The sequence below is a fragment of the Meles meles genome, chromosome 4 (assembly GCF_922984935.1).
Source record: "Meles meles chromosome 4, mMelMel3.1 paternal haplotype, whole genome shotgun sequence".
NCBI lineage: Eukaryota > Metazoa > Chordata > Mammalia > Carnivora > Mustelidae > Meles > Meles meles.
Window position 1 is genome coordinate 66,243,417 of NC_060069.1, and position 15,650 is coordinate 66,259,066.

General features: G+C 42.0%; 1 protein-coding gene across 2 annotated transcripts in view; it reads right to left on the reverse strand.

The window, feature by feature from the left end:
- Nucleotides 1-15,650, reverse strand: part of FNDC3B (fibronectin type III domain containing 3B) — a 339,247-nt gene that overhangs the window by 241,182 nt on the left and 82,415 nt on the right. For both annotated transcript variants that reach the window (XM_046002797.1, XM_046002798.1), the window contains exon 3: nt 2,187-2,262. In XM_046002797.1, the coding sequence (XP_045858753.1) occupies nt 2,187-2,262 (76 nt within the window). The remainder of the gene's footprint in view (nt 1-2,186; nt 2,263-15,650) is intronic.

Consider the following 15,650-nt stretch of genomic DNA (forward strand, 5'->3'; position numbering starts at 1 on the left):
CAATGTTTCCTGGAGAATACACCAATTACTGACATGAACACACACACGCACACAAAGTGGGGGAGAGACTAACCTGATGAATACACACAAGCGCACGCGCACACGCACCCACGCACGCAGAACAAAAGCAGATGGCATAGAAGAGTGGGTTTCATATATGTAGATCTACTCAGCAATCCGTTGCTTTTATGGTTTCAATAGAAAGTATTACACACACTCAGTTGTAGAGGAACACAGTCCACTGGCCAGTTAATTCATGGGGCTCCCATGCTCCCATGATCAGAAGCTCAAATACATTCTTACTGAACTGAAAATAACGGGTTTATTCTACGTAGGTGAAATGACTTTTTATCTAATTTTTCTAGCATGATCCTTTTTTGAAGTGGATTTTGAGGTTTTATTTGTTGACAATATCTATTTATTATAGAACTACAAGTAGGTAAAAGATTTTATATCCCATGCGATCTTAAAATATTTATTTCCTCTTTTCTTTTACCTTAAGTTTCTTTGTATGACTCATCACCAAAGACTAGATTCACTTTTTAAATGAAAACCAAAGATCAATCTCAGGAACATAATGGTCAGAGAAATGCAAAAATCACTAGTAAATGTAAAAATCATTAATAAAATGGTTAAGTCACTTCGGATTATCTATCTGCCATTAAAACTGGCTGGGCTTGAATCTTTGAAAACACACTCATTTCTCCAAAAGTAGAAGTTTTTTCCCTAGTTTTTGTACCTATAGGAACAAAATTAAATAGCAAAACTACGAAGTGGCACGGTCTGCTATTAGAAGAGCAGTAGAAAAATCACCTTTTTTCATGCAGCACATTACGAGAAACTAAAACGGAAGGGCAGTTCCCTTCCTTCATTTCTGCATTGGTGAGCAAGTCCAGAAATTAAAGATGAGGGCCCTGATCAGACTCTTGCCCAGTCACTACCTAGTACCGAATTCCGTTACATGCCAATCTGCCATCTACCCTACAATCCCAATCACTGCCAAAAAGAGCTACTGCAAACACCGCCCCCTGACACAGCAGTGTTTTCAGACCAACTATGTATCTGGACTGAGCGTCCTGTGGTTCAGAGTATCTAAGCCATTTCTCTTCAAAGTGAACTACGGAGGGGAGGCACTGCATTATACAAACAGGAAGTAAGTGAAATGCCCTAGGAGCTACGCTTAAAGAACTACACCCAAGGAAGTGTCACCTACAGCTGGAACTTACTTAGAGGACAAGATTCTGGACTCTGAGCTGATGCCGTAACGGAGTAAGACATTCAGAGACCTTCCGAGGGAGTATTCCGTATATGGAGGGCCATGAATTGTTAGGGACAGAGGGAGGACCATGATGGGCAGCTTTTTAAGATGGCTCCCAATGATTCTGGCCTGCTGGTGTTCCCACACTGTGCAAAATCCCTTTCTCAAGTGGCTTGGACCTAGTATCACCTCCCTGTCCTCTAGTTGCTACTCTGATGAAGTCAGCTGCCTCACGGAGAAGACATAGCAAGGAACTGAGGGAAGCCACCTGCCAATAGCCCACAAAAACCTAAACCCTACCAACAACCCCTCAAGCAAACCTGGAAACAGACTGACCCTTAGACATGCCTTCCAAGGATGGCAGCTCTAGCCCACACCTGGATTTCGGTATCTTGAGAGGCCCAGGGCTGTGGGACACAGCTAAGCTGGGCCTAAATTCCTGACCCACAAAAACTGAGATAATACACGTTGTTGTTTTAAGCCTCTAGATTCTGGAGCAATCTGTTAATCAGTAGAACAAATAACAGATAGTTACTACAGATCTTACCCCGAAAAATATCATCTCGTTGGCCTCACGTTATGTATTTGAAAGTTTTAACTAATTTGAAAAAGTTATTGTTCTCAACTGAAAATTTAAGGTCCTTCAAAATCTCAACATTTTCCAAATTCCATAATATATTAAAAGATACTGCAAGCCTTCCCAAGTTAAACTTACTCACTCAGAGTCAACAGAACACTAGAGGTATTTACCTTTGCCCCTTTATTTATCATAGGCCTACATTACATCGAGACTATTTCACAGAAAGAGTAAAACGTTTTTAAAAATCCTAGATAAGTGATATGGAGACACAAAGAACAACTCTACTCCCTTAGAACAAGAAATAAAAGAGAAACTCCTCTGGTTAGAGGCTTACAAGAATTTCCTTACCTTGAATGCACTGAAGTGTTCCATCCTCTGCTCTTATTGTGAAAGTCTCACCTGGATTAACTTGAACGAGAATGACCTGCAAAATAACACATTAATTTCAATTTAACACTAGAGCATCTGGGGTTTCTCTTCCACAGTTTTATTACCTGAATTTATGTACTACACAGGACGTGTGTGGCACAGAACCCTGTATCAACACAAAACTTAGGATAGGTCTTAGACCTGGTTCAGAGTTGAGGGGGGTCAGTACACCCACTTGAATTTAGCTAAGTGAATTCTCCTGCGTTGGTTATGATGTTACGTACCTAAAAAGCTCAACTTTTTTTTACTCTTACACAATTCCTTTTTTTCTCTCACTAATTTAGAAACAAGAAATCAAGAAGAAACGAGACCAGAAACTATGCTTATAAGGGAAAAAAGGCACAGAGAAACGTGGCTCTGGGCAAACACTGAGGCACACATTCTTCCTAAGTGTCCATTACTGGCTTGGGTTGTAGGAGTCCACTGTGTAACAAAAGGCGGCAATTTGTAAGAAAAATGTTCAGAAAATAAAGTATCTGTGTAAGTTCTGGAATCAGTAATGAACACTATAAAATAAATGAGTAATAATATTATAAATAGTCTCAAACACTCAAATTTCTTAATCTGTTATCTAAATGGCAGTGAACATTAATATTTATTTTAAAAAGTTTATTTACTTATTCGAGAGAGAGAGAGCGCGCGCGCACACACCAGAGCACCCAAGAGTGGGAGAGTGGCAGAGGGAGAGCCCTTTAAGCAGGCTCCCCTGCTGAAGCAAAGAGCTCCATGGGGGTTCAATCCCACAAACCCTGAGATCACGACCTGAGCCAAAAACCAAGAGTCAGACACTCAACTGACTGAGCCACCCAGGCGCCCCTAATATTTAAATATAACTAGGCAACTTTCAAGGTTAGACAATGCAGAGCAATGGCAAAGTACGTTCTTTCAAGAGCCTCAGTTTTAGATCTCATCTAGCTCCTTTAGGTAACAAAAGGAAAAAAAAAATCACTGATTTACATCTAAATACAAATCAAAGGACATAATCTAATCTTAAAAACTGAGGCAAAATATCACACCACGGGCAAGGTTGACACTATGAAAATAATGACTGTCCATTTCTGGAAACTGGACAGAGGTGGGTGTCACATTCATCTCAGGGTTCTGGGAGCAAGCTTGTCCCTCCCTGCGTCGAAACCATCAGGCGGACCGTTCCCTGTCCTTCTTCATCTCTGCCTGCCACCCACCTTACTCCTTCCTGACGTAGTGACTCATGCCTATTCATTCCCGTCAGCCTAAGAAGTGGTATCGGCTTCTCAGGACAGGACAGGCCTCCCACGTGTGTCATAACACGGGTGTGTGCGTCCTCACACCTGTACATCTCCTTCCTGGAACTGACAACTCCAGTGAGCTCCGCAATTATTGTAGGGTCTGTCTTTGCTTCTTTAATATTGACTCTGTAAGGACTTAAGGGCTCAAAACTATATCCAGCCTAGAATAAGCGCTTGATAGCTATTTCTACCGAATGAATAATCAAAGTAGTAAAAACACAAGGAAAACCAGTGCAAACAATATTTTAACTCAGAAATTAAGCTTTCATAATATTCAATTTAAAAAGTCAACTTTTTTTTTAAAGTCAACTTTATTTACTGCATGCACCAAAATTTCTATTCTGTAAAAATGTTTGAGATCAGAGCCATTTCATCTTTAAAACCTAAACCTTTAATATCCATGTATTTTGTTTCTTCTAATAATTCACCACAGGAGACACTGTTAGGATGTTAAAATTATTTAAATCAGGAAATGCATTAAGTGGGGAAAACAAGATCATTCAGGAAAAAGCAGTCCCAGCTTCTCCCTGGTGCTTCTCATTACCTTGAATTATAATGGTGGTTTCAAGGCAATTTATTTTTCCTGTACAGTAATGTGTCAATGATCTTTCAGTCTTGAGTATTCAAATTCTCACCAATGTAAACACACTGTGCCATTTTAAGAACTCAAACGGAAATCCCTTCAGATCTCTACAGAGTGATTAAAACATTTCAATTGCCTTCTTGAAACTGAGCTTTTAAAGGCATTCCTTTTTTTTTTTTTTTTTAAAGATTTTCCTTATTTATTTGACAGAGAGAGATCACAGGTAGGCAGAGAGGCAGCCAGAGAGAGAGGAAGGGAAACAGGCTCCCTGCTGAGCAGAGAGCCAGATGTGGGGCTCGATCCCAGAACCCTGGGGTCATGACCTGAGCCGAAAGCAGAGGCTTTAACCCACTGAGCCACCCAGGTGCCCCTAAAGGCATTCCTAACATGAAAATAGTTTTGATTTAACTTTATTCTTATAAACATAGAACATAACTCGACTCTAACAGAATTTTAAAAAACAATCCAATAAAGAAAATTATCTGTGTCTTTTTAAAAGTCCTTAGACCAATTCCAACATTACTGTAATGGAGCAGAAATCAGTTCTTGTGTTGAAACCTCTAGGGGTAAGACCTATACAGGCCTGTAGAATTAATTAGTTAGGGGGAAAAAAAAAAAATCAAAGGACACCAAGACTATGCCCCAGATACACTCTGACAATCCCAAATTCATGTACTCTGTCCTCCACCACTCTCATAATTGTCAGACAACGTGTCCTGAATGCAGGTCCTGAAAGTACAATTCACCAGTATTATGGAAAGTCCCAGGCAAGAAAAGGGATTTCTGAACTGGGGTACGGTCCACATTCTGTCACATTACCTGCTCCTCACATGACATGAAAAGTGTCTGTAACGGTTCCTTAGCAGTCCCTGACACCAGGCCACCATTCAAAGCCTCCAAAAGCCATTTATGATAACCCCTCTTCTGCTTTCGGAGGCCGATTCCTGACCCCCACCCTGCTTCTTCAGGGGGGAAGATGATAGGTAAAGAGCTTTTATGCATCCTACTAAAATACCTCTCTTCAAATGTCTCGTTCCTGTAATTTTCCCTGCTGCTGGGTTGCTATGGCAACCAGATTATAATCTACCAAGTTACCTCAGAAACCAGGCAAATCTCCTGCATCCCAGTATCAATTTTTCTTAGTAAGAGCAAAAGTCATCATTTGAGCAACCCGCATTCATTCTGGCACAGAATCATTTTAAAAGAAAGCATTTTATTACACTGAGGTCCACTGACCACCTTGTTGTTTTCACTGTCAATAAAGGAGAGATGAAAAATAAAGTTTTGACACGCACCAGTCCAGGGATCTCATCCCTCACAACAGACATGAATGAGAAGGCAGAAGTGCGCCTTCCATCATCCAGCCCTGAGGCGCATGAGTCAGCCCTGGCAGGCTCCCTGGCGCTTAACCTTTCCTATGACAGCAGCCTGCCCCTCTCTCTCTCTCTTGCCCTCTCTGCCCCTACTCTGTCTCCCTCCCTCCTTTCTCTCTCTGGCCACAAGGCAGACATAACTGTTACAAGCTCTCACAAATGCAGAATGTAAAACATCTTATCACTGTCCAAACCTCATCATTTTTTTGTCCACTCACTAAGCATTTCCTGCATTTCCAGAGTCAGTATTAAAACAACTAAAGCCGCATTCTGTGTCTTGTCAGAGGAAAAAAAATTTTAACTACTGATAGATTCTTCTCCTCCAGAGATGCTAAAATAGAACCGTGTTAATCAAATCATAAAAGCGTACTTTAGTCTACGCTTGCTTCGTCAGGTCAGTTTCACATCTGTTCCAGCTACAGGAACCAAGTAGCCCAAAATAATCAGAGGCAAGTTTGTAAAAAATTAATGACAAGTAAGTACCCATTCTTCCAAAATCTTAATAAAACAAGTGGTAGAATTGATATCATTTAACAAAAAGCTTAAACAGCATCGTAAGAAAGCTCTGCCCAACAAGACTACTGAAACAGGTATCAATAGATCTTTCCTTAAAGGTAAAAATCCAACACAGTTTCGTACCCAGTAGAGGAGGAAAAGGAAAGATACTACTGCAATTTAAATTGTGGGTGGCTGATTAACCAGATCAGTGGTATCGAAGATCATTCTTGGAGGCAAATTCCTAATACACACCTCAAAAAAATTCCCAACCCCCTGACCAAACCAGCCCCATATGTGCCCATCACAGAAGCTTCTGCTGGGAGGACAGTACTGACGGACCAAAGAAAGAATGTTACATTTGCAGTTTTCCTGTAAGTTAAAACCAATAGCCAGACACTCAAGATACAAACCATGCCAGGAGAGGGGACCCTGTTCCATTCCAGAAGCTTCTTCCACTTGCCACACTCTTGTGAGGCTTGTCTTTACTCTTAACTGTGTTATGTATAAATGAACACTTCTCACTTGCAGTCAGCATGTATGATTATCCAATAGGTATCTTTAGGGGGAAAAAATGATACAACCTAAAAGCTGCAGAAGAGTTCCCCCTAAGGAAGGATTCTGTCAAGAATAGGTAGTGACTTTTTTCTGAAGATTTTATTTATTTGAGAGAGAGAGAGTGCGGGGGGGTGAGGGGGCAGAGGGAGACAGAGAGGGAGAAGCAGACTCCCTAATAAACCTGACTCAGGCTTAATCCCACGATGCTGGGATCATGACCTGGAGCTGAAGGAAGACACTTAATGACTGAGCCACCCAGGTGCCCCAAGAATATCTAATAACTCTTAAAAAGGGACTTCTGATGATATGAGAGGAATAACTGCACTTTTTTTCTGGAAACACACACACACACCCCCACGTACACACACACATATGCACACACACATACGCACACACTCCAGATTCCCAAACTCCACAGAAATCCTGCCTAGCTCCACCCAGGCTGTAGAAGGCCCAAACCATCCATCAATACACAACTTTGAGACCTGATTATGAGAGGAATAACTGCACTTTTTTTCTGGATACACACACACATATGCACACACACATACACACATATATGCACACACTCCAGATTCCCACTCCACAGAAATCCTGACTAGCTCCACCCAGGCCCTGGAAGGCCCAAATCATCCATCAATACACAACTTTGAGAACCTGGTGCCTGGACTAGAAACCAGAGCTGGTCTCCAGCAAAATGAAAAGTGAGCATCGTATGTTTTCTGAGTCCCCTCCCTTTGCTCCAAATTGGGAAAAGGGAGAAGATGGGTTGCAAATAACCAATAATTACCTGGTGGTGATAATACATCAAGATTAAAATATGACAGGTAAAATAGAAAGGTACGAGAAGATGATGAGAATGTACTGATTGTCTTATCCGCTCACCTGTCCTACCTGAAGCCTGACTCCAAAGCTGGCAGGAAAAACACATACAGGACCAGGAAGCCCCCAGGAGTACTTACTCACTGGGTCAAGGCACAGGGACACACATGGTACTGAAGCTGTTGCTCGGTCTCCAACACTGGTAGAACAAAACAGTCTTGTTTTGTTCCTTCCTGGGCTTTAGGACTTGTTCAGTTTATTTTCTTCTTTTCTAAAGATTTTAACACCTAACGTGAGGCTGGAACTCACAACCCTAAGATCAAGAGTCCCACCCTCCACCAACTGAGTCAGCCAGACACCCCCAGACCTGTTCAGTTTAAAGCAAAGAGCAAGAAGATGCCAACGCTTCCAAAATTTTTAGTACTCTTGATGACTTCAAAGAATGGAAGGTTCAAAAGTTGTCACCCTCAATGGACTATTATATATCTCTAAAATTAGCTCAGAATGATGTGGGCTACTTATCAACTCCTTTTAACAGCTTTTTTTCTACAAGGGTTTCTACACAGCTACTGTTAAACCCCTGTGGTCTGCCAAGTAGGTACTATTAACTAGATTATATAGATGGGGAACTGAGGCTTAAAGAGGGTAAGTGACTTGTGTAAAGTCAGGAAACTACAAAATAACTGAGTTAGCCCTGGAATCCAGCCCCACCGGACCAAAATGCAGGCTCTTCTATTACAAAGATTGCCCCTCTGATAGGCATGGGCTTCACAAAATCAATTCTTTGTGAACATACTTTAATAAACAGTTACAAGGAGAGAAGAACTCACTTCACCGGGTCAAGGGCAGGACTCCAAGACGGGCTCTAAGGACAAGATCTGTTCTGGGAAACCCAAGCCCACTCCCTATGCCAGGGCCCGTAACTCCCAATATGACAGTTGGGTGTTAAGGGAAACCTTAACTAACAACAATGGCTTTTATACTGAGTCAGGCTTATTCTCATCAAGTCCTTATCACGTCCTTGAACTCCCCTGGATTCCTAAGACGGACCAAGGAGCGAATCACAGGCTACCACAATCACCAGATGCCACTTCTCGTGCCCCAACAGTGGGCATAAGAAAAGTAAAAGAGGACTCCTGGGACAATGGCAGCTATAACTGCTGCACTTCCCAAAGCCACTTATGATTAACAAAAAGACAGGAATGGATTAATAGGTAACCAAAGGAAAAGAAATCAGACAAACCAGGGAGGACATTTTTATGCACTGAAATCACGCCAGTGCCTGCTGAAACCCTATACATTCAGAAGAGTTCCAAAAGCCCATTTCATGAGAGTCCTCAGAAGAATGACTATGATATCTCTATTAATTTAGCCAGTATCAAGAGTGACAAGAATGGGTCAGGCATTCCTCCAGGCACTGGGAATAGAGCCTTTGAGAATACAAAGTTCTGCTCACCTCAGGCTGACAAACAGAACTTAGGCAGGATGAAGAGGGGGTAGAGGGGGGGTAGAGTTTAAACAGAAAGAAAACATTTATAGATAGCGCTAAGGGCTATAAAGAGAATACAATGGCAGCTTGTAAGAAATCATACATTTCTACTCTAATTGTACACTGCCCTGAATAAAGAGATTCTATTACAAAAAGGGCTGCTGTTTAAGAATAAAAATATAGCCTTAACTTAAATGGAAAAAATGCGAAATGTAATATAGATGGCCAAAACTAGGTTAAAAGCCTCTTTTAAGAGAGCCACAAATGCCAGAGTCTAAGATTTCAACTACAGGACTTTCAAGATAAAAACCAAGAATATAAAAGACCAAAATTCTATGCAAGCTTAAGTATAGTTTCCCCAGCTAAAGTAACAGCCACCAAATACCCTTGGTGCATTTGAAGCACCACGTTTACTTAAATAATTTTAATTTTATTAAATACATTCTTCTCATAGCTCTCAGTGCCAACACTAGAACTCTTCTTCCTTAATTGACAATTGGGCTCACTGGGGACAAAATTTGGTTCTTGTCAACACCACTCCAGGGTTAATCCTTGTGAAAAATGTCCATCAGGTAAGACACAACCCCCTTCTACCCCTCAATTCCATCAACGCACCCCTAGTCCATAAGCTGGGCTCTGGCCACACTAACGGGAAAGGTGCAGTTCAGGCTACTTTCCACCTAGCCAGGCCTACCCTGCCTGTGCATGGCACATGACAGACTCCCACCATTCAGGTCCGGCTACCTCCTGTCTACTTTCCATTGGCTGAGAAAGTGTAATCCCATTCACACTGATGTGGTACTTCCTGTCACGCCCCTCTGGTAAGCTACTCACTGAACTTATTAGAATCTCTATTGTCAGAATCTCAAGCCCAGGTCAGGGAAGAAACATTTAACTACCTATATTCCCAATATTCTAGTATTTCTTAAACCAGTTTCAACGTTGGCCATGTCATTCATTTTACACTGTTCTTTCCCCCCAAAGAAATAATCAAGAAATAATACATCCGTGAAGAAATGTTCTCATCCTTATAACTGACAGGAAATCAGGTCCCACTATTTCATCATTCAATATTCTAGAGCTGACTTTTCTCTATTACTGTACTTTTTCAACTGCTTGAAATTAACACTACTATTGCTTGTTAGCATATGACCACTAACATCCAATCAGAAGTGAATACAAATAAGTCATACGCTAGGGTCTGGGAAACGTTACTGCACCTCCATAATCTTAGAAACTTCGGTGCTGGTAAGGACCAGAGACCAATCTCTAAGAAAAAAATGTGGCCTGTAAAGAAAGGATATTTTAAAAAAGAAGTTGTTGTTGCTTTTTACGGAATCTGCACTTTATCTTCCCCAAAACACCACCACCACCACCACGAACAAAACCACACAGCCAATTCTCACCTCTGACCAGATTTTCAGTTTGAGAAACATTCTGGCTTTCCTTAAAAGCTCACCTCCCAACTCATTTGCATCCCAGTGTCTGCTCGGCTTCGGTGGATTCAGGCAACCAAAGTGACTTTGGAATCCATTCACAGAAGTTCTGAAATCTAAGCCCCTTACATCTACAAAATGGTTTGAATTGCTTGGGTCTACTTAAGATTATCCTAATGGAAGTCAGCAATAGAAAGTAATAAAATAATACCACAGTATATGGAAATTTCCTACCAACTGCTCAGAACTCCAGAAGACCCTTTTCTGACCCATCAGCTGTCTTCTCAAAGCACACAGCAAGAATTAAACTTGGCCAGATTCTCTAAGAAGCATCAGGCATTTGTCTTTTTTAAACACTTAAGCAAGGAGCTTGGGAGGTTATCCACCATACATTCCAGGAAAACAGAATTATACAGCTGGATACTTTAAGACCATTAAAAAGTTTAAAGAAACTGTCCAGATCTGACATTTCAAGAGCAACAGACTGAAAGACGCTCTTCAAAAATGTAATGCTTTCAGATTTTCCTTTCTAGATCTTGGTACCAGAGCTCTGTAAGCAACTGCTGGAAAGCTCGGCGCACATCTGTACTCTCGGGCCCCAGATGATGAGATCCCTGGGCGCACACACATACTGATTTGTACAAATGAACAGAATATTCCAATTCTTCTCTCATTTTGCACCGAGTCCAAATTCAGGACTGACACACTCGTCTCTGCAGACAACGAAGGAAAAATGTGACAAAGATTTTCCGGCCAGTCCCTCCCCTCCTCCTCAGCTGCCCGCAGCACACACAAGCGCACAGCGACTCTCTGCACAGCTCTAATCCACAGGCCCGTTTATGCGCCATGACATCAGTGCAGTATAATGAGCCAAGTTTAAACTCCATCTGGGACAAATAACGTCCAGGCACACTGTGACTTCTTTTGTTTATATACACTGACTAAATATGTCTTGGTGGTAAATGAACTACCTCTTAAGATTTATTTCTCAAGGCCTCCAAAACAATATTCTGCACCCCTGAAGCAACTCCCGGCCTCCAGTTCTCTTTCCAAGGCTATGCGTAAGTGATTTTTAACAGAACACATGATTTTGAAACATATAATTAACATCTTGAGGAGAGACAAAGTCCAAACAACCCTTCATCAATCTCAAACAAAGAAAAGAGGAACTGGCTAGCAAATGGGTGTGGTATCATGGCTCAGGGTACAAACCCTGCAGGCCACTTAATTCTGTATTCCCCCTGAGAACAAGAAGCTAGCAGAGGTGAGAGATTTAAGAAACGCTCCCGTAGCCAAGTGGCCATTTTCTTTCTCTTTTAAGGATAAACTTAGGGTGTTTTTTTCTTGTCATTCTGGCATTACTTAAGAGACATAATTATAAATTCAGCATGAAAAACAAACAAGCTAATAGGTTCAAGTCTTACAATAAGTTTTTAGATTTCTTCAGACACAAAAACTGTGCCTCCGGGGTGATGTAATTTTTGAATGAAAATGAAAGGCGGGGTTTGGGAGGAAAGGAAGACTGACCAAAAGGTCATCTCCTAGCTCCAGGGGACAAGGAACCCCGGCTACTCTGTCTGGGTCCAAAGCTGCTGACCCCAGTGGGAACCACTCCCCCGCAGCTAATCTCAGAGAAAGAACCACTGGCCTAAGGAAAGGGAGGAGCTCTAGTGACCCAGACCTCAGATGACCTCACTCCCAACTCCTCCTTCCAACTCAACTGTTGCCTCCAGGCCTCAGACACCACCACCACCACCACCAGCACCTGGCTGGCAATTTTCAGAAGGGGCAGATCCAGAATGATGACTATCACCTTCCAGAACCAATGCGAAGATCACAGAACAGGAAGAGTCTTCGCAATGAACTTTCATAATTTACTATCAGGCAAAACCCAGTCCCCCAAATCTCTCCCAACTGTTTTACCTAAATGAGACAATGAGCCATGCCCAACCCAAGCAACCCTACTCTTCCGGGAAGGTTCTAAATGGACTCAAATCCCAGTCCTGTGATTTGCCAGCTGGAAGTACTTAACCCTTCTTGCCTCCGGTTCTGTCTGTAAAAATGATCACCACCGTATGGGGTGTATGATTACTAGATGAAATGATGTATATAAGTGCTTAGCACCATTCCCAGCACCTCATAAGCCCTCAAACAGTTATTATTCACTCCCTCCACCACAGAGGGAACAAAGAAATCAAAATATCAAATAAAAGCCATTCTTTCCACCAACTCAACTTACCGCCCACAAATAACCACTCAACTAAAAGTGGAGACGGAAAGCCTGCCGGCGATCAGCAAGCTTACAGAGTAACATTTAGGTCTGAGGTAAATGCCAAAAACTCAGACACTTAGAATTCTTTCAATGTCAAACATCGACCTTTAATGAATCTTCTACATTGTTATGGCCCTGAAATCTCTGGAAGAAGCAAACCTTACAGAATCTTTTATCTTGGCGTTAGAATAAGGGTTAGGAAATAAGGCGCCGTCTCCCTCCAAAGAAACAGCACACCCCTGGTATGAGGCCTATCTTCAAGTCTCCTTAAGGGAGGCTCTTTAAAGGCCCCTTGAAGAAACATGACGTGCAGGGGACATTGATAAAAAATGGGAGGAGCGCCTGGGTGGCTCAGTGGATTGAGCCGCTGCCTTCGGCTCAGGTCATGATCTCAGGGTCCTGGGATCGAGCCCCGCATCGGGCTCTCTGATCGGCGGGGAGCCTGCTTCCTCCTCTCTCTCTGCCTGCCTCTCTGCCTACTTGTAATTTCTGTCTTTCAAATAAATAAATAAATAAATCTTAAAAAAAAAAAAAAAAATGGGAAAACTCTTCAGCGCCTGACCCTCAGAAAACCACTTAATAAACAAGAAAATGGAGACTCTTGAGAAGTAAACTGGATGTGAACACCCATCTATTAAAGGATAATGTCCTCTATCACCCAACTGCACCTTCCATGGACTACCCCGGTCTTTAAAACAGGTACTATTCACAGACAAGGTGTATATAAGCCCAAGGTCTGATTTCCCATCACAACCCCTAAAAGAAAAATATGGAAGCTATTCCTCTGTAATTCATATTATATTCCTGTTTTACATATTACTTTTATTTTCCATCATGACTAAAGTCACCTAATTATAAATAGACATTTTTTTCAGGATGCTTTTTATATGGACTTTTCACAAGGTAATGAGAAGACGGGCCTCAAACCGACCCATTCTGACAATACAAAACAAAAATTTTAAATGGTAAAGTCAGAAAAGTTGTATGAGGTGCGCGACTCTAGCCAATTCAGCTACCAAACCACACCGCCAACTGAAGCACACGCTTCAGGGTGTCAAGGTTTCCTTATCACATGAACTAGGACAATCCAATACAAAGACGGAAGAAACTTCTATCTGAAATAGTAATCCGTTTCAGTAAGTGCTGTATTTTTTTAGAACTACTTAGAAAACATCCGGACATTTTAACAACACCTCTTAAAAATTAAGTCATGTAACATAAACGGGTAACAAGCACAAGCCCGTTTCTCTCAAAATCTCAGGTTTGGCTCACACAATTTAATTTCCATTTCTTGAAAATAGGAATGGAACCTTGATGACTTTCTAGCTGACCTGCCCCCAAAGCTAGACCAGTCTGCTCCAGCTCCGTGCTAACTGCCCAGTTATTTGCAAAACAGAAATTCCCAGCGAGGTAATTTTCTAAATGCAAGCTTGTCCATTTTACCCAAATAAATGCACACCTACTCTACCCCAGGAGTAGGAATGAGCAATAAAGAGTGGATCTAGGAGAGGCAGGGCCAAATATTCTTTTTTTTTTTTTTTAAGATTTTATTTATTTATTTGACAGACAGAGATCACAAGTAGGCAGAGAGGCAGGCAGAGAGAGCGGAAGGGAAACAGGCTCCCCGCTGAGCAGAGAACCCGATGCGGGGCTCGATCCCAGGACCCCGAGATCGTGACCTGAGCCAAAGGCAGAGGCTTTAACCCAGTGAGCCACCCAGGCGCCCCGTGGGCCAAATATTCTAATTAACGATCATGCTAAACACACCTGCTGCCCATAAAACACAGTCCCTCTCAGCAATGATCTGATGGTATCCTATTGAGGAAAAAGGCCCACGGCTGAGAGGCAACACCGACGTCGGAATGAACACTAAAGGGGCACGCATGTGACGTGTGTGTGTGTGTGTGTGTGTGTGTGTGTGTGTGTGTGTGTGTTTCTGGAGGCCCACTATAGCTTGTGACGTGTGTGTGTGTGTGTGTGTGTGTGTGTGTGTGTGTGTGTTCTGGAGGCCCACTATAGCTTAGCTTCAATTTATTCTACAGGTAGGGGTGGCTGGAAAATTACTAAGATGCACCTGGTTCTGACCAATCCCAATTTAAATGGGGAAATAAATGCAGTCTGAAGGCAGCTAAACCCAGAATCATCTCCACACATGTACCCCCATGTACAGCTCAGTGGTAAAGCATCTGACTGCAGAATTATCTCCACACAATACTGTGTGGCTTCAGCAGCTGGCTCCTCCGCCCGCGGTTTATTTTTCACATAGGGCTTTGGATCTTAAAGATTCATGGTACTAATTTTATGCTGCTTGCTCACTATTGTCTTGTTTGGAGTGGAACATATATCATTTCTATATGATCCTATTTTTAAAATCAATCATTTAAAGAAAAAAAAAGTCTGCCACCATGAAAACAGTTATATGCAAACGTATGTCTTAACACATGTAGATGGAGAACTATCCCATCTCTTCTTCCTCTGTGTGTCTATGTATTAATTTTATTGCGCTATGAGATACAGCCATGGCTGTCGAATCACACTGAACATGCTAAGTACACACTACCAAAAGAAGACAGACATGAGAGGCCGGAAAGCCATCATATTTAACCTTATCCAAAGAGAAAGTTAACACAGAAACGGTATGGAATGCCTCCTCCAGGTAATACCAGAAGAGTCTACTTTTTTAAAAAAATCTATTTCAATAAGCACTTAAGGAAGTCTCAATTCTTGGAGACTCTGAAACAAGATGATAAACACAAGTATTTGCATCGCTGCCCTTGGAATGCTGATAGCTTGCATCTGTGTTTAATGTCCCTAACTAGTCTGTAACAGTAAAATCAAGGCACCCTTTCATTCCTTCTGCCCTTCCTATGCTTTACTGAGCATTCAGTGTGGCACTGATCGGGGGCTCGGACTCTGTTCACTAAAAAGCAGAGGCCAAAAAAGACAATACATGGGTCCTAACTTGTAAGACATGTAACTGAAACCCTCCCACAAAGCCAGATGAACCAGACCCCATGCCAGTTCATTTCACAAGTCATGACGAAAAAAAACTAAGAGGCTTGGGGCACCTGGGTGGCTCAGTGGGTT